The 27,084-nt window shown below is 40.1% G+C and overlaps 1 protein-coding gene across 3 annotated transcripts in view; it reads right to left on the bottom strand.

Moving 5' to 3' along the window:
- Positions 1 to 5,752: 5,752 nt before the first annotated feature.
- Positions 5,753 to 27,084, bottom strand: part of TMEM202 (transmembrane protein 202) — a 33,460-nt gene continuing 12,128 nt past the window's right edge. Inside the window, exons 2-5 of one of the 3 annotated variants that reach the window (XM_082618078.1) lie at positions 25,864 to 26,119; positions 20,362 to 20,511; positions 19,897 to 20,028; positions 18,661 to 19,261 (exon numbers count right to left, since the gene is read on the bottom strand). In XM_082618078.1, coding sequence (XP_082474204.1) covers positions 19,065 to 19,261; positions 19,897 to 20,028; positions 20,362 to 20,511; positions 25,864 to 26,083 — 699 coding nt within the window. In that variant the 5' untranslated portion in view covers positions 26,084 to 26,119 and the 3' untranslated portion in view covers positions 18,661 to 19,064. Of the gene's footprint in view, positions 6,852 to 18,660; positions 19,262 to 19,896; positions 20,029 to 20,361; positions 20,512 to 25,863; positions 26,120 to 27,084 lie in introns of those variants that run through there. The other 2 variants (XR_014293809.1, XR_014293810.1) reach the window with 2 other exon arrangements.

The following is a 27,084-nucleotide window of genomic DNA, read 5'->3' as shown; positions in this document are numbered from 1 at the left end:
TTTTTTTTTTATTTATTTATTTAGGCTGCGCCGGGTCTTAGTTGCGGCAGGTGGGATCTCTAGTTGCGGCCTGGGGGCTTCTTTGCTGAGGTATGCGTGCGCGATCTAGCTCCCCGACCAGGGATCAATCCCAGGCCCCCTGCATTGGGAGCGCGGAGTCTTACCTACTGGACCACCGGGGAAGTCCCATAGCTATGTGATTTTATGTAAGTCAATCAATCTTTCTGGGTCTCGTCTGTAAAATGGAGGCACTGGTAGAATTTACTTCTTGAAGTGTGGAAAGATTGAGATATTACATGTAAACTGCTTATTACATTGCCTGACACATAGTAAGTACTTAATAAACATTAGCTATTTATTATTCAGTGTAAATAGACTTTTAAAATGAAAACATGCTAGTCAGGAGTGTGACCGAAGAATTGTAGAAGGAGGGGTCAAAGAAGTTGAATTTATCTGTGGAGGCTGGGAAGAGAGAAGAGGGCATGGGCTGGAGAGGGAAACAAACTAGGTATGAGTTAGAGCAAGATAACCAGAAGGAAATGGGATCATAGGAGAATTTTAAATAAATGATGGACCCAAATCTCTGTAGAGATCTGGGCTACGGTGGAATTGTGAGCCTTACAGTCTAGGAGGAATAAGCTTCAAAGACCATGTTCCCTGAGCCAAGGCAAGAGAGCCACCTTTACATACTTACCTGCCCAGGGCAACTGAGGAAAAGAGCTGAAATCACAAGTGTGCATAGAAATAGCAAGGGATTAAGAAGATGTATCAGGCTTCTTTGGGGAAAACTAGGCAAAAGAGAGACTGACAGGTGCTGGGAAGGAATGGAGCCAGGACATCGGGCAGTAAGTGTATGGAACTGCGAAACACTCTAAGACAAATCTTCCTATAACAATTAGTTATTTTTAAAACCTCATTTTATACTCTTAAAAAGCTGGCCTAGCAGTGGTTGAGAGTCCTCCTGCCAGTGCAGGGGACACGGGTTCGTGCCCCGGTCCGGGAAGATCCCACATGCCGCGGAGCGGCTGGGCCTGTGAGCCATGGCCGCTGGACCTGCGCGTCCGGAGCCCCCAACAGTGAGAGGCCCGCGTACCGCAAAAAAAAAAAAAAAAAAAGCTGGCCTAAGTATGGTGTGATCTGTAACATCCTACCAAACAGTTAAAGGCCAGAAGGTTTGGTCCTGGAGTCAGAGCCAAAACAATTTCAGGTGGTAGTTGCAGGCATCCTTGTTTACCATTGGTAAACAAAGAGGCTTTTCTCCAAGTATTTATGGCATTTTGTCACCACTTTTCCAGAGAGATTTGTTCAACGTTACCATAAGAATAATAGCACTCCTAAGAGTTCTATGTACCTCATCTAGATAGAACATTTCTTCTACGATGGGGTTATGCATAATCTTCATATGCATAATTTCTCTTAAACAGCAGAGAGTATTGGGAATTAGAGTATTTACAATATGCTCTTGGTTCCTCAGAATGTCCAGACAAGTAGCATTGACTGGGTGTTGAGCTGATAGGGACTTTAGAAGTCCCTCATTCTTCAGAAAGAGAAACAGAGGTTCAACAGAGTAAACTGACGTGCCCATTACCAAAACGACCAATAGCAGAGCTGGCACTAGAACTGGAATTGCCTAATTTCTAGTGCAATGGCCTTTCCGCTGTGATAGATTATTAACTTGTAAATTTAAGCCAGTCTTTAAAAAAAAAAATTTGACCCAGGGGTTCCTAAATACTTGCCCGGGAACTCGTGATAGATTGGCAATAAAAAATTATAAGTAGGGCTGCAGTGGTTGGGAGTCCGCCTGCTGATGCGGGGGACGCGGGTTCGTGTCCCGGTCTGGGAGGATCCCACATGCCGCGGAGCGGCTGGGCCCGTGAGCCATGGCCGCTGAGCCTGCGCGTCCGGAGCCTGTGCTCCGCGGCGGGAGGGGCCACAGCAGTGAAAGGCCCGCGTACCGCAAAAAAAAAAAAAAATTATAAGTAGTGCTTCTTAGAGATGCTTATCTTGGGCTCCATTTCCAGAGATTCTGATTCAGTATGGTCAGGTTATGGGATTTGTATTGGTTAAAAACTACCCATTTAATTCTCTTGATCATCCATGCCTAACAAGTATTATCTGGTCCAGCCTTTGATCAGATGCACCAATCCCATCAATAACATTCATACAGCTTCTGCTTGAATACCTCCAGTATAAAGTCTATTGTATAAACAAGTCCTTGATAGCATGATACCTAAGCAGAGGAGAATGAAGGTGGGTTTTAACTTCTGTTTTAAACTTCAGAAAACTCAACTCAGGTTTATGCAGAGAAACAGGAATTCTCCATATATGAACAATCAATTGGGCATAGATATCAGTTCACATAATTTGGGGCTATATTAATAGAAATAGGGAAAGAGGCAGAAGATCTGCTGACTCAACAGTAGAACCCAGGATCCTGGGCTTAATGATACTTTTCCCTAAATTAACTCCGTGTCCAGAATCAGTTGAGCTCTTACCTCTTGACACTTATAATTAAGGTTTTACTATCAAATAAATTAGTGTATACATTATTCTGAGGCTAGCTGTGTAAAGAGCAAGTAAAAACTTTATTATAAAAGCTATTATACTATTACAATTAATATAAAAATATAATTATATTATATAAACATAATTTATAATTTCAGAATTCCCCCCTTCTCCTTCCTAAGTAACCTTGATTTTTATTCAACTATCCCCTTCTCTCCCATGAATTCTATATGTATCTTTGGAGCTGACCTAATCCCTAGTCTTAGGAGCTTTATTTTGACTAGGGCAAATTTAGTAATCCCACCCCCACGTCTGTGTTAGCTATTTGCTCCAGAGCCAGGCTTAAGGCAGTGAGCACACAGTATTCTCATGGTGACTCTTATTGGTCTGGGGGTGAACCAAAACTGATCCCCACAAACTGAAGGGAAAGACTTAGGTTCCATAGTAAGTGAGTAGGTCCTTTCTCTCTCCACGTGTGAGTAAGGATTCGTATCACCACTACCGCTGCTGGCAGCCATCATGTGACCAAGAGGGAAGCCACTGGAGGGAAGCGATTTGAGCCACCCAACAGACCGAGGAGGGCAGAGCTGAAAGGGTAGCATAGACATCGGGCCAGCAGGTGGTTGCACCCTACCTGGAGACATTCTAACCAGTGGATTTTCTGTTTTGTGAGATCATAAAATTCCATATTGTTTGAGCCTGAGTGAGTTAGGCCTTACTACATGCGGCTGAAAATACCCTAACTATCCATGCATAAAAAACGTTGTGAGGTTCCGCCCAACAAATACTTTGTTTTAAAATGTGACCAGGTCCCAAGGGGGAAAAGTGATGAGGTGGGGGGTGGGGGTGGTGTGATGAATTGGGATGGACATATATACACTAATATGTATACAATGGATAACTAATAAGAACCTGCTGTATAAAAAAATAAATAAAATTCAAAAATTCAAAAAATAAATAATTTAAAAAAATTTTTAAAAATAAAATGTAACCAGCTCTAAACCCTCAAACTAAAGCAAAATTATATTTGATAATCTAATCAATTAGTATATGATGTGGAGTCCCTGGGTCCCTGGCTTTATCACCAAGCCTTCACTCGCATGGCTGTTGTCCTAACTACACAATCTGTAAACTCTTGTTGTGCGGGTGGGCAAGTCTGAGAAAGGCTCTCTAACCCCATTCAGGAGCTAGGGCATGGTGTTTACATTAATACGCAAGAGTAGGTAATGGATCTGCATAGAAGATTTATTTATTTATTAAGCACATACTATGCAAAGACTGAAAGGTGAGGCCATTGAGATACAAGCGAAACTTGAGAACTGTAATGACAACAAGCAGGAGGGAAAAATGTTTTGAGAAGGAAAAAATAATCAGCCTTGCAAGTGTTGCTGAAAGCTCTCTTGGAATGTAAAATGCACTTGAGTAGGCAAGATATTCACACACTATAAAACAAAGTTTCAAATGGCAAATGTCGTGTGAAGTCGAAGTCTGTGGGTCCTAGCGCCTTGCTTCTCAAATGGTGGTCCATGAACCAGTAACAAAAGCATCACCTAGCAGCTGTTAGAATTGCAGAACCTCAGATCACCCAGAATCTACTGAATCAGAGTTTTATATTTTAATAAACTGATGAAGCCTGGAATTTTAGGAATTTAACCTAGTGGTATGCAGTATGAATTGGAGAGAACAGAGTCTGAGATAAGGGGATAGGCTTGATTTGTTTTACCACTTCTATTTTTCAACCGAAGATTTTACTGTATATATAATTTGTTTTATATATACAATTTATTCTTCATCTTTAAAAATGTATATATATAATTTATTATATAGGTATAATTCTTTTTATCCTTAAAAACTCATTTATATATTTATATCTAATTGCTTTATAGATGTGTGTACATAAATGTTATATATATACTCATATAATTCTACATATATAATAATTTACCATACAATTTTTCTCCACCTTAAAAAAATTTTATCCTGGACAATATTCCCTCTTAATTCATAAACAGATTCCTCATTCTCTTTAATAGCTCAATGGTATTCCACTGACTGAATAAAGTTATTTATTCAGTCTCTCTGATAGATATTTGTTTACTGACTTATTTTTACCAGTAAAAATATAGTGAATGACTGACTGCATATGAAACCACTTTCCTTATGTGTGAGTGTATCTGCAGAATTAAATTCCTAGAAATTGAATTGCTGGGTCAAAAAAAAAAAAGAAGTATATTTTAAACATTTTGATTCTTACTGCAAAATTGCCCTCCACAGAGGCAGTACCAGTTTACATGTGCTATCAAAATTTTTAGCATTTGCCTGACAGATGAAAAATGGTAGTGCATTGTTAATGAGGTTGAACGTCTTTTAATATGTTCAGGAGCTATTTGGGTTTCATTTTCAGTGACCCATTTGTAATTATGTGGATTGTCTTTTTCTTTTCTTCAAATAATTTTTTTAAATATTTATTTATTTATTTATTTAGGCTGCGCTGGGTCTTAGTTGCGGCATGCAGGATCTTTAGTGGCAGCATGTGGACTTCTTAGTTGTGGCATGCATATGGGATCTTGTTCCCCGACCAGGGATCAAACCCAGGCCCCCTGCAGTGGGAGCACAGAGTCTTACCCACTGGACCACCAGGGAAGTCCCTCTTTTTACTTTCTTGATGGTACTGTTTGCAACATAAAAGTTGTTAATTTAGATGTAGTCCAATTTATTTTTTCTTATGTCACTGAGCTTTTGGTGTCATATCTAAGAAACCATTGTCTAAGTCAAGGTCACTAAGATTTATTCTTATGTGTTCTGAGAGTTTTACAGTTTTACATCTTATATTTAGGGCTATGATACACTTTGAGGGTTTTTTTTTTCCTGATATAATATATATGGGTTTATTTCTGGACTCTGGGTCCTATTCTGTTGATCTATATGTCTTTTCTTCTGACAGTACCGTCTCGATTACTGTAACTTTTTAGCAAGATTTGAAATTAGAAACAGTAAGTCCTCCAATCTTACTCGTCTTTTTCAAGTTGATTTTGGCTGTTCTAGGTACCTTATATTTCCATATGAATTTTAGAATCAACTTTACATTTCTGCAGAAAAAGCAAGCCAGTCTTTTGATAGGGATTACCAATCTGTAAATCAATTTGGCAAAGATTGCCATCTAAACAATATTAAGTCTTTCGATCCACAAACATGGGAGGTCCTTGCATTTATTTACATGTTCTTTAATTTCTTTAATGATGTTTTGTAGTTTTCAGCATACAAGTATTGCACTTCTTTTGTTAAATTTATATCTAAATACTTATTTTCTTTTTGATGCTATTGTAAATGGAAATTTTTAAAAATTTCATTTTCATAATGTTCATTGCTAGTGTATAGAAATACACTTGATTTTTGTATATTGATCTTACATTCTGTAACCTTGATGAACTCACTTATTAGTCTGATGAATTATACATATGAATGCATACTTATAGTCACCAGCAAGATAACAATATAGTGCATTTCCAGTAGCCCCATTATTACTGTACCTTCGCAGAAGTAACCAGCCATCTTACTTCTATCACTGACTCATTTGATCGTTTTTCAACTTCATATAATGTAATCATACCTAAGTAATCTTTTGTGTCTGTCTTCTATTGCTCAACATAGTGTCTGTGAGATTTATCCATTTTGTTGCATGTATCAGTGGTTCTTACTTTTTAATAGTTTTATAATGTTCCATCTGTATGAATATACTACAATATATTTATCCACTCTTCTCTTGTTGGACACTTGGGTTGTGTCTGGTTTTTGGCTATTATGAGCAGAACTGCTATAAACATTCTTGTACATGAATTTTAGTGAACAGACACAGGCATTTCTGTTGAGAATAAATCCTAGGAATAGGATTACTCAGTCAGAGGACAGCACATACAGAAAAAATTACAAACCAATCTCCTTCATTATAGTTCAAGTTCTTTCTCAGGTATCTTCTTCTAGTCATGACTTGGCTTTTCACCTTCCTAATGGTATCTTTTGATGAACAGACATTCTTAATTTTATTTTATTTTTTAAATAAATTTATTTTATTTTTGGCTGCGTTGGGTCTTCGTTGCTGTGCGTGGGCTTTCTGTAGTTGTGATGAGCAGGGGCTACTCTTCATTGCGGTGCACATGCTTCTCATTGCGGCTTCTCTTGTTGCAGTGCATGGGCTCTAGGCACACAGGCTTCAGTAGTTGTGACATGTGGGCTCAGTAGTTGTGGCTCGCAGGTTCTAGAGCGCAGGCTCAGTAGTTGCAGCGCACGGGCTTAGTTGCTCCACGGCATGTGGGATCTTCCTGGACGAGGGCTTGAACCCATGTCCCCTGCATTGACAGGCAGATTCTTAATCACTGCACCACCAGGGAAGCCCCGTTCTTAATTTTAATGAAATACAATGTATAAATTTTTCTTTTGTGATTAGTGTTATTTTTATGTACATGTGTGTTCTGTTTAAGAAATCTTTGCTTATCCTGATCTCATGGAGTTATTCTCTTATAATTTCTTCTAGAAGCTTTATTGCATTTACTTCTATTCAGTTTTACCACATGTTTAGTTAGGTTCATGTATCCTCTACCACAGTCAATATACAGAACAGTTTAATCCACACAAGGATCCCTTTTGTTGTCACTTAATAACCACAATCCCATTTCATCTTGCTCCCTTCCTCCATCCCTAATCCTTGGCAACCATTCATTTTTCCTCCATCTTTAAAATTTGGCACTTTAAGGATGTTATATAAACGGAATCACTGAGAAAATTTTCTTTGGGTTTTTTTTTCATACTTCCCTTGAGACCCATCCAAATTGTTGTGTGTATCAATAGTTTGTTCCTTTTTATTGCTGAGTAATATTCCATGGTATTTATATAGCACAGCTTAACCATACACCCACTGAAAGACATTTAGATTGTTTCCAGGTTGGGGTTATTATGAATAAAGCTGCTAACATCATACTCAATGGTCAAAAGCTGAAAGCATTTCCTCTAAGATCAGGAACAAGGCAAGGATGCCCATTCTCACCACTTTTATTCAACATAGGAAGTCCTAGTCCTAGCAATAAGATAAGAAAAAGAAATAAAAGGAATCCAAATTGGAAAGGAAGAAGTAAAACTGTCATTGTTTGCAGATGACATGAAACTACCAAAAAACTATTAGAACTCATAAATGAATTCAGTAAAGTTTCAGGATACAAAACTAATATACAGAAATTTTGTTGAGTTTCTAAACACCAACAGCAAACTATCAGAAAGAGAAATTAAGAAAACAATCCCATTTACAATTGCATCAAAAAGAATAAAATTCCTAGGAGTAAATCTAACCAAGGAAGTAAAAGACCTGTACTTGGAAATCTCTAAGACACTGATGAATGAAAACTATAAAACAAATGGAAAGACATTCTTTTTTGGAGCAATATCCATTTATGACAAGAAGCTAGAGTCCAAGGAGAAAACTGGCTAAGGGAGTTTTGTTTTTATTTTGCTTTTTACTTTTTAAGAACAAGTTTATTTAAATAAAATTTAAAGCTGTTGTGTTGCTAAATTATTATTCTATTTCCCAAAACCTTTAGAACAGTCAGGTTCACACAAATGACTTGTTGAGTGATTTTTTTTTCTCCCAGATGAAGTCTATGTCATCATTTTTGTCTTTTTCAGGAATGAGCTCATTCATGTTTTAGCGACCCTGAGCACCTTTCCTTTAAGCCCCTGGAATGAACTGGGTGTGCAGTGCCTCTTGTGCACTATTAGAGCTCCAGAAACTTGTATTTTACCCTTTATTCTTATTGCCTTTTCCCCTCACTGCACAGTGAACTACCTGTTAATGTTTAATAAATCTTTGTTAAATTTTTGCTGGTTGGATGATGCATGGGAAGATGGTTATGAATAAGAGAAAATGGAGGTTACAGGTTTCCAAACCAGTCAAATATCTAATGCTGCCATGATTTTAAGCAAAATTATAAAGGAGATAAAGTTTGTGTTTATCAATCTCCCACATTTGTTTCCTTTTTTTAAAAAAAATTATTTATTTATTTATTTATTTATTTATTTATTTGGCTGAGTCAGGTCTTAGTTGTGGCACACAGGATCTTCACTGTAGCATGTGGGCTTCTCTCTAGTGTGGCTCGTGGATTCCAGAGCGCGCGGGCTCAGTAGTTGTGGCACGCGGGCTTAGTTGCCCTGTGGCATGTGGGCTCTCAGTTCCCCAACCAGGAATCGAACCTGCATCCCCTGCATTGGAAGGTGGATTCTTAACCACTGGGCCACCAGGGAAGTCCCCCACATTTGTTTCTACTATTCCAGTGTCCCTGCTCTCCAGGAGAAAATGGAGGTTACAGGTTTCATCTTGCCTGGAAGCTCTCAAAATTCTCCCTCTCATCTAGACCTTCCCTTGGCAAGTTTCTTTTTTCTTCCTTTGTCCCTCAACTATCAAATCATCTGCTTAGTAGTATTTGGCTATGTAATTATCTAATCAATTTAAGTAACCTAAATTAAGGTACGACTAAAATATTAACTATTCCCATACAGAATCTGTACTTTAATACGGACATCTGTTAATTCATATTTACTGGGAGGAATATTTTTTAATGTGCCCTGCATTGTCTATCCTTTATTCCCAATCCTGGTCCCTTATCTAATGTTCCAGAAAGTAAAATATGTGGAATGGGGATGATATTATTTGTTGAGGCCTCTTTTAAAGATGATAAAATTAAGGGCCATAGAATTTAGCTAGTAAGAGGTACAGGCAGGCAGAAATAGTAAAATATCGACCGTTTAAGGAGTTAAGAGTGGGTTTTCATGGTGAACTACCAATATTGCCAACCAAAAAACTAGCTTCCGGTTTTAAAGGCCACAACCCCTTGTGCAAAACCGTTTAAACCCTCACTGAAATTCCCTGAGTCTAGATGGTATACTCTTTCAGAGAGTCTGTTCCTTTTGCCTTTACCTTTTTCCTTCCTTTCTAGTTTCTGCAAATAGTCGAAAACCATGGGAATCACCTACATGTTTTAAACGAGCTCTCTGAATAAAAAATAAGAAGTGACTTGCCAAAACTAGCCTTGGAGGTAGAGAACTGAATTTAATTACTCTGACTAGACTAAGTTACCTACTAAGATAACCTGGGGTTGTATGGGCCAACAGGAATAATTTCTCTATTTTTTACTATATAGGGCCAAAACAGTCAGCACTAGAAAGTTCAGAGCCTTGCTGGTCAATGAAGGAGCTTAGGCCCAAGAAAGTTCAATGTTTGCCAAAAGTCAGTCTAGCTCATTAGAGGAGTAAGGCCCCAAAATGAGAGTCTGAATTTCCAAACCCAGTGCTCTTTCCATTCTGCTGAAATGTTCCATTGTGTGGTCATGGGAATCTGGAAAGGCTTAGTGGATTGGGCACCCCACATTTTGCAGCCTTTCCCAGTCACAGCATACAACACTACATGGAAACTTCTTTTAATTAGCTTTTCATCACTTTATTTGTGATTCGTAGGTTATTGGTGTCTTTGACCTAAACCATACAAATGACTCTCTTTCATCCGTAATATCAACCTATTCAGCGAATGAGGCATAGTTTAGGGGAGGGTTCAACAGTCATTATACTGTCATCTCAGAATTACCTCTGATACTACTACTCCTCTTCATACAGACTCAACAAATGTCTTCAGCCCTGAAGGGAAATCTCTCTCATAGGCTTTTTTTTCCCCCTGCCCTCTACTACCTTGTATCTAAGACTAATCTTTTTGTCTTGTTATCGTCATTTATTTCAGCTAAATCTGTCTTCATCACCCCTGTCTTCAGTCATTTTCCTTTCATTAACGTCAGGTCTATTGCTTGACATATTCACAATACCTACTGTTTTCCCTGCTTCAGGCCTTGGCTCTGCTGTGTCTACTGGTTCTACCTCAGTAGCTGACCTTGCCTGAGTTCTTAACTCATCCCATATTACTGACTCACTTCCTATCTCTGGCCCTGTCTCAGTCCCTGCCTCTGTCTGGGTCCTTGATTGTGCCACTGAACTTAACTGTTTTTCTGTTACGTGTTTCTCACCCATGGAGAAACACCTACATTTGCCTCAGATAGACTCAATTCTACTGTGGCTATATTTCCTATCCTTGTCCTTGTTATAGGGATCACAAGGAGATTTTGATCTGGAAGAGAAACCTGAGAACTTAAGTGACTGAGTCCAGAGAGGAACCCTAGAGAAAAAGAAAAAGTCAGGGTCAGCACTGTGGATGAGTAATAGATAAAATCTTAAGTCATCAAACACCCCTGAAGAGTAACACTGGCTTAATTATAATGTAATTTGATTAATAATACATTTCTGAATATCCTGTTCATTATCTTTAGGAGCTTGGAATTCAAAACACTGGTCCCAGCTTTTCTGTAGTACAGTGTTTTCTGGGGGTATGCAAGCCAATTTATTGAGGCACAGGAAGAAACTAATAATTTCTTTCTGTATTTTTAGCAAATAATGTTTTAAATTCTATTTTTGAGTATATTTTACAATGTAATGACTATAATAGTAATGTAATACATGTACATATTTTATAAATAAATTTTATAAAGTGTCTTACTAATAGAGTGTGTGATGCAATGGTTTAGAGACCACTGTTGTAGTTAATAAAAATAAGTATGTGGTTTAGAAAGATTATCAGAGAAGTGTTACACAGGCAAAACTCCAATGTTATTGCTTTATTCTGGAGATCCATAAAGATGGAAAGCTTATTTGATGTGATAAAAGGAGAGGAGAATTAAGGAACTGTCTTCTGGAAGAACAGAAGAACTATGAATAGCTCAGTTATACCTTTGCCTTCTTCTTCTATTTCCTGAATCTTTCTCCCGTTTGTTCAGGGTCAGGTATCATTATAGAAAAAATGTTTTAGATAAATTGGAAGCGCTTGCTTTAGAATGCTCACTGACATGACAATGACACTTGCAGGACACTTCCAAATTATGAGATTCTAATATACTAAACAAACAACCAAAAGAAAGGGAAAAAGAGATAGAGAGAAGGGCCAATCATCTAGAATTGCTTTGTCTGTGCCTTCACTACCTAACAGGAGCTTTAACTCACCAACTATCATGTAGAAGATACTGCCCCAGCAATTGATGCGGTAGACTAGTAGGAAATGGGGCTCTGAGACTTTCCTACTGTACAGTTTCACTTGCATCAGTAATAAGATGAGGCATAAGCATAGGCAGGTGCCTGGGATCAGAATGAAAGCAATTACTACCCATGATGATTAATATGCTAAGGGCTCCAATGAGTAAAGTAGACAGCACGCAAGAATAGCTGGGTAATATGAGCAGAGAGATGGAAATTCTAATTAAAAATTTAAAAACAAATGCTAGAGATTAAAAAATACAGTAATAGAAATAGAGAATGTCTTTGATGCGCTTATTAGTAGACAGGATATGGCTGAGGAAATAATCTCTGAACATGAGAATAGATCAATAGACATCTCCAAAAATAAATGCAAAAAGAAAAAAGACTGAAAATGTGGAGCAGAATATCCAAGAACTATGGGACACCTACAAAGCTGTACCATACATGAAGTCAGGATGCCAGAAGGAGAAGAACGAGAAAGGAACAGAAGAAATATTTGAAGTAATAAGACTGAGGATTTCCCCCAAATTGATGTCAGACACCAAACCACAGATCCAGGAATCTCAGAGAATATCAAAAGCAGAATAAATGCCAAAAAACAAAACAAACAAGCAAAAAACAAACAAAAAATACTACACCTAGGCATATCATATTTGTTTATTTATTTATTTATTTTTGGCTTCGTCGGGTCTTAATTGCAGCGCTCGGGATCTTTTCCTTGTGGCACGTGGGCTTATTTGCCCTGCAGCATGTGGGATTTTAGTTCCCCGACCAGAGATCGAACCTGCATTCCCTGCATTGGAAGGCAGATTATTAACCACTGGACCACCAGGGAAGTCCCTAGGCATATGATATTTTGGGGTTTTTTTTCTTTCTTTTTTAAATTTATTTTTATTGGAGTAAAATTTCTTTACAATGTTGTGTTAGTTTCTTTGTACAATGAAGTGAATCAGCTATATGTATACCTATATCCCCTCCCTCTTGGACCTCCCTCCCACCTCCCCCCGCCCCCCATCACACCCATCTAGGTTGTCACAGAGCACCGAGCTGAGCTTCCTGTGCTTTATAGCATGTTCCTGATAGCTATCTATTTTATGCATGGTAGTGTATATATATCAATCCTAATCTCCCAATTTGTCCCACTCTCCCCTCCCCGCCCTCCATCCACATGTCTGTTCTCTATGTCTACTTCTCTATTCCTGCCCAGGAAATAGGTTCATCTGTACCATTTTTCTAGATTCCACATATATGCGTTAATATACGATATTTGTTTTTCTCTTTCTGGCTTACTTCACTCTGTATGACAGACTCTAGGTCCATCCACATCTCTACAGGCATATGATATTTAAACTGAAAAAATCAAAGATAAAGAATCTTGGACTTCCCTGCTGGTCAAGTGGTTAAGACTCCACGCTTCCAATGCAAGGGGCATATGTTTGATCCCTGGTCGGGGAACTAAGATCCCACATGTGGCGCAGCATGGCCAAAAAATAAAATAAATTAAATTAAATATATTTTTTTAAAAGATAAAGAATCCTGAAAGAAGCTGGGATGGGGGGACACCTTACCAATAAAGGAGCAAAGAAAAGAATTACATCTGACTTCTCCTCAGAAACCATACAAGCAAGAAGAGAGGGGAGTGAAATATTTAAAGTGCTGAGAGAGAAAAGACCCTAACCTAGAACTCTGTGGCCTATGAAATTACCTTCAAAAGTGAAGGAGAGGGACTTCCCTGGTGGTGCAGTGGTTAAGAATCTGCCTGCCAATGCGGGGGACACTGGTTCAAGCCCTGGTCTGGGAAGATCCCACATGCCATGGAGCAAATAAGCCCGTGCGCCACAACTACTGAGCCTGTGCTCTAGAGCCCACAAGCCAAAACTACTGAGCCTGAGTGCCGCAACTACTGAAGCCCATGTGCCTAGAGCCCGTGCTCCACAACAAAGACAAGCCACTGCAATGAGAAGCCCATGCACCGCAACAAAGAAGATCCCCCGCTCGTCACAACTAGAGGAAGCCCTCGCACAGCAACGAAGACCCAACGCAGCCAAAAATAAATTTAAAAAAAAAAGTGAAGGAGAAATAAGGGCTTTCCCAAACTAAAATTGACAGAATTTGTTGCCAATAAACCTGCCTTGCAAGAAATTTTAAATGAAGTTCTTCAGAGAGAAGGAAAATGATACAGGTCAGAAACTTTAATCTATATAAAGAAAGGAAGAGCATAAGAAAAGGAATAAGTGAAGGTAAGATAAACACTTTCATTTTTCTTATTCTTAATTGATCTAGCAGGTAACAGTTTGTTCAAAATAACATCAACAATGTATCACTTATATATGCTTATGTGCATATACACACATATGCTTATGTTTGAGTGAAATTAATGACAGCAATGATATAAGTAACAGTAGAGAGGAGTTAGGATTATTTTGTTATTATTAGGTACCTGCACTACCTGTGAGCCATAGAGTGTTATTTGAAAGTGGAAGTTGGATTAGTTGTAAATGGATTTTGCAAACTCAAGGATAGCCACTAGGGGCTTCCCTGGTGGCGCAGTGGTTGAGAGTCCGCCTGCTGATGCAGGGGACACAGGTTTACTCTGCGGAGCGGCTAGGCCGTGAGCCATGGCCGCTGAGCCTGCGCGTCCGGAGCCTGTGCTCTGCAGCAGGAGAGGCCACAACAGTGAGAGGCCTGCGTACCGCAAAAAAAAAAAAGGGGGGGGCTTCCCTGGTGGCGCAGTGGTTGAGAGTCCGCCTGCCAATGCAGGGGACACGGGTTCGTGCCCCGGTCCGGGAACATCCCACATGCCGCGGAGCGGCTGGGCCCGTGAGCCATGGCCGCTGAGCCTGCACGTCCGGAGCCTGTGTTCCGCAATGGGAGAGGCCACAGCAGTGAGAGGCCCACATACCGCAAAAAAAAAAAAAAAAAAAAAAAAAGGATAGCCACTAAAAAAAGTAATAAAAACAAGAAGTATAACTAATATGCTATGAAAAGACAAAAATGGAATCATATAATATGCTCAATTAGAACCAAAAAAGACAAAAATAGAGTGGAAGGCAAAGATAGGAACAATAAACAAGGGCGACAAATAGAAAATAGTAACAAACATTGTAGATATTAATCCAATCATATCAAAAATTAATTTAAACATCAATGGTCTAAATATACCAATTAGAAAACAGAGGTTTTCAGAGTGAATAAAAAGCAGCACCCAACTCTATGTTATCTAAAAGAATCCCACTTTAAATAAAAAGACACACATGGATAAAAGGTAAAGGGATGAAGAAATATACCATGCTAACACTAATCAAATGAAAACAGGAGTAGTTTTATTAAGTTCAGAAAGAGCAGGCTTTAGAGAAAGTAAAGTTATAAGGGATAAAGAAGGGTGTTACATAATGATAAAAGGGTCAATATTTTAAGACACAGCTATCTTAATGTGTATGCGCCTAACAAAAGAACATAAGGCAGATACTGATAAAACTGCAAGAAGAAATAGATTAATCCATTATCACAGTTGGAGACTAAAACACTCTTCAGAAATGGACAGATCTAGCAGGTAGAACATGAGTGAGGACACCATCTATCAACTGGATATAACTGCCAACTCTAGACTACTTCATCCAACAGCAGGAGAATTTTTCTTAAGCTCATGTGGAACATTCACTAAGATGGACCACACTCTGGGCCCTAAAAGCCACCTTAAAAATTTTTTATATTAAAATTATACTATGTATGCTCTCAGATCATGATGGAATTAAACTAAAATTCAACATTAGAAAGATAGCTGGAAAATCCCCAAACACTTGGAGATTAAATAACACATTTCTAAATAACACATGGATCAAAGAAGGAACTTCAAGAGAAATTTTTTTAAGAGAAATTTTAGAATAGTTTGAACTAACTGAAAATACAACTGGCCAAAATTTGTGGGGTGCAGTGAAAGCAGTGCTCAGAGGGAAATTTATAGTACTGAATGCATGGATTAGTAAAGAAAAAAGATCTAAAATCAATAACCTATGCTTCCACCTTAGGAAACTAGAAAAAGAAGGGCAAATTAAATGCAAAGGAAGCCGAAGGAAAAAAATAATAAAAATTAGAGTAGATATAAATGAAAAAAATTTATAAAAATTAGAGCAGATAATCAGTGAAATGAAATGAACGTTTCTTTACATGTTTGGAATTCCTATTCTCAGGTACCAAAATAATTTTGCTGGCTTTTTTGTTTCTTTTGCTCCTTCTATGCTCATTCCATCTGGTAGTTTTGGGGTTTCCTTACTTTGGCCAAAGGACCCACTCCAGAGTCAGGTCTCATAAGATGGTATTTCAGATTTCCTGTTCTGTTCTGACCCAGTTAATGAACCAATGCACTGCTTGGTTGAGCAAGGTTGTACTTGTGTCCTTTTACCTCTTTCAGTCTGTGGTTTCAAATAAGCTACAGCCCCAGTCAGTGCTTGGCAGTAGCTTTTGTTTGGCTTCTTTTCTTTTCTTTTTTTAAAAAATTTTATTTATTTTTTGGCTGTGATGGGTCTTCGTTGCTGCACGCGGGCTTTCTCTAGTTGCAGCGAGTGGGGGCTACTCTTCGTTGCAGTGCACGGTCTTCTCACTGCAGTGGCTTCTCTTGTTGTGGAGCACAGGCTCTAGGCAGGTGGACTTCAGTAGTTGTGGCACGTGGGCTCAGTAGTTGTGGCTCGTGAGCTCTAGAGTGCAGGCTCAGTAGTTGTGGCACACGGGCTTGGTTGCTCCACGGTATGTGGGATCTTCCTGGACCAGGGCTCAAAACCACGTCCCCTGCATTGGCAGGCAGATTCTTAACCACTGCACCACCAGGGAAGCCCTCAGCTTCTTTTCTTAAGTCCCTAGTTTGAGCTAGAGCTGTGAATCTGGCTCTAGTCCATATCTTGAGAAGCACTTCTGGTCCTTTTCACTCCACAGGACCTGTCTTCCTGTCTTCCTGTTCACCTCTGCTTACTTTTGGACTTAGAGACCATTAAGTCTATGGCTTAACTCAATCATAGCTTTGTGGGTTTTGTTATTTTTCCAGTCTGTGAAAATGCTTGTCTTGTTTTGACCTGGCTATACATATATATACCCCCTCACCTCCGTATCTCTCTCCACTTCATCTATTATGTAATGTATCTGGAGCAGAAGGGATGTATCAAAGGGTCATTTAATGAGCTATCTTATTGGAAGTCTACTTACGTTTTTTTAAGGAATTCTCTACAAGCAAAGAAAGAGAGAAGAAAATAGAGCATTCAGTTTCTAAAGAAGCAGCAAAAGACTCTCTATGCTTAAAGATCATTCTCTGATAGTAAAGTAGAAACTTAGTTATAATTATTGCCTATTCTCCTGTAATAGCCAGGGTCTTGATTGTTACTCTCTGAATACCTAGCATCCTCCTTTCTCATTCACACCTGCTTCCTTCTTCTCACCCCACTTAAAACTTCCATTCCCTGAAGAGTCATCAGTACTCAGCTCCCTGTCAATTTAGTCATATAATTATAGTATTCAAACTGAATTATAAACAGTGCTTGTGAACTCTGTAAGTTCTTAATTAGTCAATATGCGGGGTATACTTAGCAGGTGAGTGGTGATGGGAGGAGGGGGAGTTGGACTTGACTATATGTCTATTCTTACAACCAAACAAAGGCCCAGGAACAGCCTGAAGAGCCTCTGAAATGAGGCCCCTTGAAGTAAGAAGACACCAGTCACTCTGCAATAACTAAGATCAGCAACGTGGAGAAAAGGAGCCAACATGGAGAAAAGGGTTTTCTAAGGCAGTGTCAAAATGGGGTGTGTGTATATATGTGCATTTGTGTGTGTCTCTATAGGTGGGTGCACACATGCATGTGCTGCTAAACTCCTACCTTTAGGAATAAAAGCAGAAGTATTAACCTAACAGTCTTCTGGTCATCATCTGGAAATGTTTGGGAATGACTGACCAGGGACCAGGATTATAAGAACTGTTAAGTTTGTTTTCTACAAAGGTTACCAGTGACTCTCTAAATTAAAACAAAAGGATCCCAGGGCTTATCTTTTTTTAATTAATTTATTTATTTTTAAAATTTTTGGCTGCGTTGGATCTTCGTTGCTGCATGTGGACTTTAGTTATGGTGAGCGGGGGCTACTGTTCATTACAGTGTACGGGCTTCTCATTGCAGTGGCTTCTCTTGTTGCAGAGCACGGGCTCTAGGCGTGCGGGCTTCAGTAGTTGTGGCTCGCGGGCTCTAGAGTGCAGGCTCAGTAGTTGTGGCGCATGGGCTTTGTTGCTCCATGGCATGTGGGATCTTCCCGGGCCAGGGATCGAACCCGTGTCCCCTGCATTGGCAGGTGGATTCTTAACCACTGTGCCACCAGGGAAGTCCTGGGCTTATCTTTAAGAGCAGCAAGGGGTGAAACTGGACACTATAGTCCATTCCATTGCCAGGCTTGAGAAGAAGAAGAATGGACCTCAACAAACAAAAGAGTAGTGGCAGCTACTAAAGGAATAAAGGACAAGATGAAGATCAGGAACCTTCTGCATGGAATCTGGTCTAAGTTTAAAAGGGATCTTTAGCCATCAAAAGATCCATGTGATTGCCTGAATTCCCCCACCCTTACTCAGTCTTAAACAGTATACAAAACATGGAAAAAATTTTAACTTTGTCCATGTATATACTTAGGCTGAAGAAAGTCCTTTCGCCTCATTTGGCTCAGTAAAACATAATCTAAGGAATCAAAAGAGTCATAGGCCTATCAAGAATCTGATTGAATGTATGGCCCTCTTCACAGAAAACAGCATACACAAGTTTTGTATAGAATTTCAGAGAGCTTATGGATGCTTGGTTAACATAACCTCTAGCATAGGGAGAAGCAGTTGGTTTACCTAACAGACTGTAAGGTTTTCAAATTACCAATCTTCATAAGAAGTGGGATGTCATAGATTCCCCAGGATCTACCCAGCACCTCTCACCTCCTTTGGGTGGTAGGTATTATCTCCATTGTTGTTCATTCCATTTCTGGTAATGATCGCCAATTAGATTCAACAATATTGTTCAAATGCCTTCCATCCTGGGTATTCCCAAAGCCACACACGATAAAGAAAATTTCAAACAAAATTTGGTGACATTTTTCTACATTGACCATTCTGGTCTATGAAATCCCTGATGCCCAAAGAGAGCTCTGATCCACGCAGTACATCTATTGCTAGTTTCTTTCATTCATGACCCTAAACACTAATGTTTTCTTTTAGAAACTTTTTCTTGGGTGAGTTTTCATTATTTTCTTTATGACTATCATACATATTTTGGATGCAACATACACAAAGGACATTTCATCAGCTTTAATGCTCTCTACTTCAGTAATATGGCCATGATATTAGGAGAGTTTCCTCGAATCTGCACAAACATTCCCTAATCAGTTAGCTTCTCCCCTGTTTTAAGACAGGAAGTAGTTGGGTTATCCTATCACCATCACAGTTCTGTACTTGATAGTTCTTTCTCGTTCTCACTTGTAAATTCTGTCTGAAACCCTGACCCAGCATCTTCAGCAGGCGATACTGTAGTCACTGGACCGATCCCCATCCTTGACTTGTCTATGGGAACTGCAGTGACATTTTGATCAAGGGGAGGAGATCTGGAAGTTATGTGGTTGAGGAAGGAGATAATCCCTAGGGGAAGATAAGAATTCGAGGTGAGTTTCAAGAGACAGATGGCCTTTTGGCTTTTAAAATTCTAACTCATTCTTTAAATACTCAGCTCAAAATTCCTCTTTTCAGTGAAGCCAACCCTCCTTCCCCCAGCAGGCTTCCATTATCCTTCTGTGCTTCCATTTCATTATTGTACTTCTTACATGGTTGGAACAAAGCTAGAACCTCCTGGATGCAAATCATAGTTTCACTACTTTCTGTGTTGTCTTAAGCAAGTTACTCAACCTGTCTGTGCCTCAGTTAGTGGTAGAACAGTTTACTAATTCTAGCTTTTCAGACTCCAAAATCTGTGTTTTTTTTTTTTTTTTTTTTTTTTTTTTTGATTTTTGGCCATGGCACGCAGCATGCGGGATCTTAGTTCCCCAACCTGTGATCCAACCCGCACCCCCTGCAGTGGAAGCACAGAGTCTTAACCACTGGACCGCCAGGGAATTCCCAATCTGTGCTTTCTTTACCCTACCACTCTGCTTCTAGATGTATAAGTGTTCTTAATAGGAACAGTTAGTGTTTCTATTTCTCTTAGATTCCACCTCCCTTCCAAGAGATGATTTCCCCTTCCATCCTTCTAGCATAAAGCAGGGAGGGGACTGACTTACCAGCACACATGTATAAGAAGTCACTCCCCCAATTAATATGATAGGTCCATAGGAGGGCTGATTCCATGGCATCCCTAGAATGCCAGTGAACCTGTGCCAGAAATAGGATGAGGCAGAGGAGCAAGCAGGAGGCTAGGAGCAGAAGAAAATACGTCATATCCCTCAGTGTCTTCAGTCTGCCTCGACAGCCACCCCCAACTCTTCATCTACTTCCAGACACCATATTGTATAGAAAGGATCAAGAAGATAAGAATCCAAGGACTGACCAAGGTGGGAGAGAGAAGGGGTCTGGCATAAGTTAACTAATGGATGTTTTATACAATAAGACAAGGCAGGTAGCTGGCAACTTGATGTAATAATGAAGAAGAGAAAAGGGACAAGAAAAAGAGGATGAAAACCCACACAGAGGAACTATGTCCCCTCAACAATTTTACCATAGTATTACCGTGCCATCTAGGTCTGTACCTGAGATGAAGGGGAGCATGGATACCTTCAGATCCAAGTTAGGAGTCATTTTTCCTCTTCTAGGGAGGCAAGATCTGAAGAGCCAGCCAAGAGCAACAAGTATGGTGAGGACAGAGATGAGAAAGAAGGCCCTGGAATATTGGAGGTAATCTGCCAAGGAGATGGAGAAAGGAAAGGCCTGGTTAGTCCAGTGGGGGACCTCTCCTTAAGAAAACCAGACAGAGTCTTAGAGAAGGGAGTGAAGACTAAAGAGGATGAAGCTGAGCTTGCTATGTGGCATCCAGGGCACAAATAAGGATCTTCTTTCCCAGCTCTTCATTGATACTTGGAATTTTTCACTATGAAGGCAAAACCTTCACTGTAGAACTAAAGGTAATATACAAATAGTTCTGGGTATATTAATTCATTAACTTAGATGTAAACTAGCTTACAAGAGGTGTGACTCTAACATCACAACACAAATTTAAACTTTTTCTTGTTCCTAATTCTAATTCTAAAAGTAATACATGTTCAATATAAGCATTGGAGAGACTAGAAAAGTACCAAGAAGCAGCAAGAATATCAGCCACAATCCCACTACCCAAAGACAACCATTGTTAGCATTTTATTTGGTTTCTTTCTGGTATTTTTCTATCCTCTGTACACAGTGGATATGATACTGAATTTCGTGATTTTTAAGAGGATTACATGGTAAGATTTTTCCCAGATCACCTGCTGTAAACATCATATTTAATGGCTACAAGATAGTCTATCACATCAACGTACTTTGCTTAATGATTTTATCATTGTTGGAGTTTGTTTCTATTTGTTTTTTCTCTTTCAAATGTATCTGGCATGTACAGTCCCTGTCAGCCTGTGACTATAAAATGAAGTCACATATACCTGAACTCCCATACTGTAATGATTTCAAGACCCAATTTACTGGACTGCAGGAATGTAACACCCCACAAATACCTCCTTTTTTTCCTGAGAGTCTCTCGAGGTCCCATCTCGCATGTGTTTGAGGACAGGTCTGCTGAAGTTCTTTTGCTCCCATGCCCTTACCCTAGTGTCACAACACTCCTTCTCTCTCTTATCTCTTGGCTCAAGAGCTCTGCTCTCTTTGGCTCTGACCCTTCAGATTGGATGTTGGTAAGACAGAAGAGGGAGCATGCCAACCCATACTTTTGGCTACCATATCCCTAACATGGAATAGATCCTTCCCTTGACTTCCCTAGCAATGGTTCACAGAAGATTTAAGAAATAGAGGAACTTACAATTACACGTAGATGTATCTTTCTGAGATACCACGGATCCGCCAATATCTTCAATATCCTTTATAGCAGGGGTCCCCAACCCCTGGGCACCTGTTAGGAACTGGGCCGCAGAGCAGGTGGTGAGCAGCAGACAAGCAAGCGAAGCTTCATCTGCGGCTCCTCATCACTCACGTTACCGCCTGAACCATTCTCCCCCTCGAAAAATTGTCTTCCACGAAACTGGTCCCTGGTGTCAAAAAGGTTGGGGACCGCTGCTTTATAGGGTGCCTTCTGGTCTAGCTTATTTTCTGTCTCAGTGTAACAAGGGCCAGGTCATCCCTACCACTGAAAGTTCTCTAAGCACTTCTATGTCTAAGAATCCACGTGCATCTTCCAAGTAACCCAGAGAGAGGAGTACCAAGCTTATCCCAGTTGACAAACTGCCTCTTAAGTTTTATTTTGTTCTTTAGAACACATCACTGGCTAACACAATCAATAACAGTAATTTCCATTAAGAGAAACCACACTCCTACACACAGAGGTCAGGTGCTATGTGGCCCCAACAAGTTAGCCACATTAAAACATGATAACCCAAGGGCAGCACATTTTCTGAAAACTGGGTCGTTCAGAATTAGCCAGTCAGAACCATCAGCCTAGACTGAGCTGCATGAAGCCCAGTGTGATAGGCATCTTTTGCAGTATTGCGCCCCCAGTCCCCCATGGGCCTTAGCAGTCCCTGTCTAGAGCCCTGGATCCTTATAGCTCCCTTGACTATAGCTAGCAGGACCAAGGAAGGGTACCAATTTAACTCTGATCCTTGGATATCTGGATTTGGGACTGATTGATGCTAATTTCCTCTTTTGCTTGCTTGAACCAAGAAGATATGAAGCTAGCCTGGTATATCCCCTTTTTCAGGCACTTACATACTAATAAACAGGAAAAGCTGGGCTGTAGAGATAAAATAAAGCATAAACAAAGTTGAGTGACAAAGGAGCTCTGGAGAGACTGAGTAACTGGCTGACTTGATTTTCTTTGCCTGAGATCACAGCCTCTTCTGGAATTCCCTGAGGTCCAGAAAACTTCCTGCCTTTGGGAGTCTATGAGATGCTTCTGAATCATTATAAAGAAGTTCACTCTTTAGCTTATGCTATTTCAAATGGGTTCTGATATTTAGAAAACAAAAGAGTACTAAGATATCCAGTCCAACTCCTGTCTAAGATACGTTACAGTCCAGTCTTTCTTCTACCATGAGGGGAAGAATGTACCTTCACGTTCTTCTTACAATTTTCTCAGTCTTAGCTGCTCACCTCCTGAAAACTCCATAAACAAGATCACTCACGAGTCCACAGGAACAACTAAATATCTGCAGCATAGTACAGTCTAACGGCTCAAAGGAACCAAGTCTACCAGTCATAATGATGCACAAAAAATTATCTAACCAAACTAACTAAACACTTACCTTCAGAGTCTAAAACAGCTGCATTTGGCTAACTTCATAGTCTTTTAAAATTCATGTAACAAAACAAAACAAAGGTCTGAAAGGTGAATTTAAGCCTCTACCTCCTGTAAGAGCAAATCCTATTTCAGCTTTTAAACAGCAGTCTTTACAGCAGCTTACCCATTAATAAAAGGCCTTACTTGTATGTCTCAGTAAGAATAGAAAAGATCCTGGATGGATACCCAGAACCCTGGAGAGGAAGCTTTGAAATCTTCTTAGTGTTTAGATTCCCTTGTAACCAGTTGGTATACCAGAATAACTCATCCCTACACAGCTTGTGGGTATTTTTTGTGTGATGGTTCCTGGGGTCCTGGCTCTGGACCAAAGACCTATGCTTTCTTCCCCACCCTCTGCAAAAAAGACAGTTCAAGTTACTCTCTGTGGCAACACATTCTTTTACATTATGGTCTGATCTCACCTATACTATGGGGGAAATTAGCAGAAAGGTCTGTTCCACGCTGAGACCTAGTAGTAAAAGTGAAGGATGGTGTCCTTTACTCCCATCCTTTCTTCATCCCATTACCTACCTACCTACTACGGCACAGAGGCTATCAGTTATCTAGAACCAGGGGAAGACAGAGGCAGAGGAACAATGGCCTGAAGTAAGTCCAGGACAGAGGAACATGAGCACACATGTACTTGAGCCCACTTGAGATAGCCCCAGTGAAAGTCTCAGAAATGACTGGGGGGCTTCCCTGGTGGCACAGTGGTTAAGGATCCACCTGCCAATGCAGGGGACACGGGTTCAAGCCCTGGTCCAGGAAGATCCCACGTGCCATGGAGTAATTAAGCCCTTGTGCCACAACTACTGAGCCTGCACTCTAGAGCCCGCGAGCCACAGCTACTGAGCCCGCATGCCTAGAGCCCGTGCTCCGCAACAAGAGAAGCCACCACAGTGAGAAGCCCGTGCACTGCAATGAAGAGGAGCCCCCATGCTCTGAAAATAGAGAAAGCCCCCATGCAGGAATGAAGATCCAATGCGGCCAATAAATACATTTATTAAAAAAAAAAGAAAAGAAATGACTGGGGACACCATGGGAGAGGGGGCTAAATTCTTGCAATCCAGTAGGTAAAAGTTTGAAGTTCTTGAACTTGGGCAGTAATCAATTTGGGCAATAATAACATATTATTGTTACAGGCTGATGAGGCCTGGACATACTGATTATATTTGGGGAATTCCTTATGAGATCTGTATTGCAGACTGATTACTGACCCTAGAATTAGGACTAGTTAACACTGGAAACAGGGTGGATACTTGACTTACAATTGTGTACTTAAGGACTCACTTAGTTGACATTCTCCAAACGATTAACCGTTGGCCTCATAGGTGAATTCAAAGCTCCAAGAAATAAACTGCTTTAAGTGGCAACATTTCAAGATTCTGACTCATTAAAGATTTAAATAATAATCTCAAGGCCTGAGGTTTAGCCTGGGTTACATAAATATAATTGCAGCTTAATTTTTCTGCCTATGTCTCTCACTCCATTTCTCCAGAAATGGAATTAGTGAGTGTAAATCTCTGGATGCACATAATCATATTGCTTTGGTTGTTCCTATTTATGTGTCCTCAGTGCGTATGGGAGTGTGCAGCATTGTGTATTACCATTTACAAATCTCTTTTAATGTCATGGCTGAAAAATTCTATCTCATCGTTCATTTGATTCGCCATTCTTTAATGGCTGATTGAGGTTAAAGTCATTTTTCCCATGTTTATTAGACATCTGTAGTTTCTGTTTTGTGAATTGTTTACAAAAAAATTATTTATTGGGGTATTTGTCTTTTTTGTAATAATAATTTGTATATCTTATATATATATATTAAGGCCATTAACCTTTTATCTTTCATATTTGTTGCAATTATTTTCTCTAGTTTTTATTTTCAGTTGAAGATGCAGTTGAATTCTCTGCCTGCCTTTGATTTTAGTTTCCTCCGAAGATCTCGCTTTACGATCCCGCTCCTTAGTTCCAAATACAAAGCATGAGCCAAATAAGTGATGCTCCACTTCAGGGTTGGGCCTAGGTCTCCCCTCCCCCCAAATCTGGGACTCCTGTTTAATCTAAGAAGTGAAATAAACACTTTACTCATGTATGTTTTCTTTCACAATATCTGTTCTTTGTGTAAATGTTTCTCTTGCAGATGTTGGGGAAACGCTTTAGTGTAGTTTTAGCTTTCCTCTAAGTCTTAGTTCTGGTTGAAAAGCCTCATGCATATGGTATCTTCTAGCCCTAGACATTTATTTTTAAATAGTATGTGTTGCATCTTCAGATTTACTTAAATTCACATAAAATTTGACAATTTATTCTCTAAATAGCTGGCATTTGTTATACTACATATCTGACATGCATTTAACTTCTCTTCTGTTGCTAGCATACGAACAAACTGACCTAGAAAGTTAAATCTGATGGAGGTTGAGACACTTTGTTCTGTCTCCCAGCTACGATCAATCACTTCTGTTTCTGCGAACCACATTAGAATAACAATCTCTTTGCATCACAGGAACAGCTCATAAATGACAAACAAGTTCTTCCCAGAGGGTAAAGAGACTATCAACTCATAATTTGGGAGAGGAAACAACCTGGGGTAGGAGGGAGAAAGGGTACACCAAGGACACCAAAGAGAAGAACGGCCATGTTCACAATCTGGCTGAGATCCCTCCTAGACTTGGAGAGGTGAGGGGCAAAAGATCTTGGAGGAAGAAAGACGAAGGGCCATTGGGGCAGAAAACTCTGGAACTGTGGGGCCTGTGGCATTCAATTTAGTGGCACTCACAGGGTGGCTTGGGTGTGTGGCTCCAGCACAGCTCGTGGTTGCATGAGATCCAGAGTCCTGCATAGAGCTCAAGGCCATTGTTGATCACCAGGAACTGCACCCAGTTCAGTGGGGACACGCAGATCAGCATTAGGAGGCTAAAACCACAGAGCCTGCCACAGAACATTCGGATGTAGGTGTGTGTCTGATCCACATGCTGCTGCAGCCTCTGGGGTGACATCGAGGCACTCGGATGTTGGTTGGTGGGGAGGGTAGGCTACAAGGATGAGGGATGAGGAAGATATTGCCTACCCAAAAAGATAACCCTTGACCCCCAGGGTCTCCTGCTCTTTTCTGCCTCAAGTACCCCCATGTGGCTTCGATTGGTGGATAGCTTTCCCTACCCCTTCTATAAAAAACAAACATTTCTGGGTCATCTTTTCCCTATCTTTAGGACACTCTGTCTAGACCCGCCTTTAAACAAGTCCTCCTCTTCCCATCTGAACTACAATTCAGTACCTCCTCACCCTTTGGTATTTCCGGTACCCCTTGACTTTGGGAACCTTGGGACAGTAGAAGGTAAAGATTAATTGCTCCTCCCTCTCCACCTTGGTAGCCAGTTCACTTCTAACTGCCACGGAACTTGTCTCAGCATGTCCTCATACACACGGACAGAATCCAAAGGGGTTGGAAACTGTGGCGTAGATCCCATTTCTGCTTCATACTCTGGGTCTGATCAGACCAGGAAGAAATCATCACGTTCTAAGCATGTGCATGTATGTGTGATGCTCTTCACCCTCCTTCTCTGACGCCTCCTAACTCCTTTATTAAATAAATCCACAAATATTTTGTCACCAGTTGCTGTGTGTCAGTCAGGCTTTGTGATAGGTCCTGGGACATAAAGATAAATAAGACATAGTTCCCTAAAAGCAAATAAAAAAGGATAACTCTGATGTCTCCAGGACTCAATAGTTTGTGGTTATAATTTAAGATTATATGATCTTAATCTACCAAGATATATAAATATAAATATGTCTATGTATATAGATATATCTCAGCAGCCCAGAATTCATGTTCTTGCCCCAATTTTAAGTGGAAGACCCCAGGTGTGTCTCATAGGTGGAAGAACCAGTCTGTCAGCCATAGGCCTTCATTTGGCATCCACCTTTGTTTTCCTTTTTTGCTCTGGTTCCCCCTCTTCAATGCCCTCTACCCATGAAGCCATTCAAGGGTACAGCCTCT

This window comes from Mesoplodon mirus, assembly GCF_964341445.2.
Source record: "Mesoplodon mirus genome assembly, chromosome: 4".
Taxonomy (NCBI): Eukaryota; Metazoa; Chordata; class Mammalia; order Artiodactyla; family Ziphiidae; genus Mesoplodon; species Mesoplodon mirus.
Note: the sequence above shows the minus strand (reverse complement) of the source record. Positions and strands in the feature narration are given on the sequence as shown.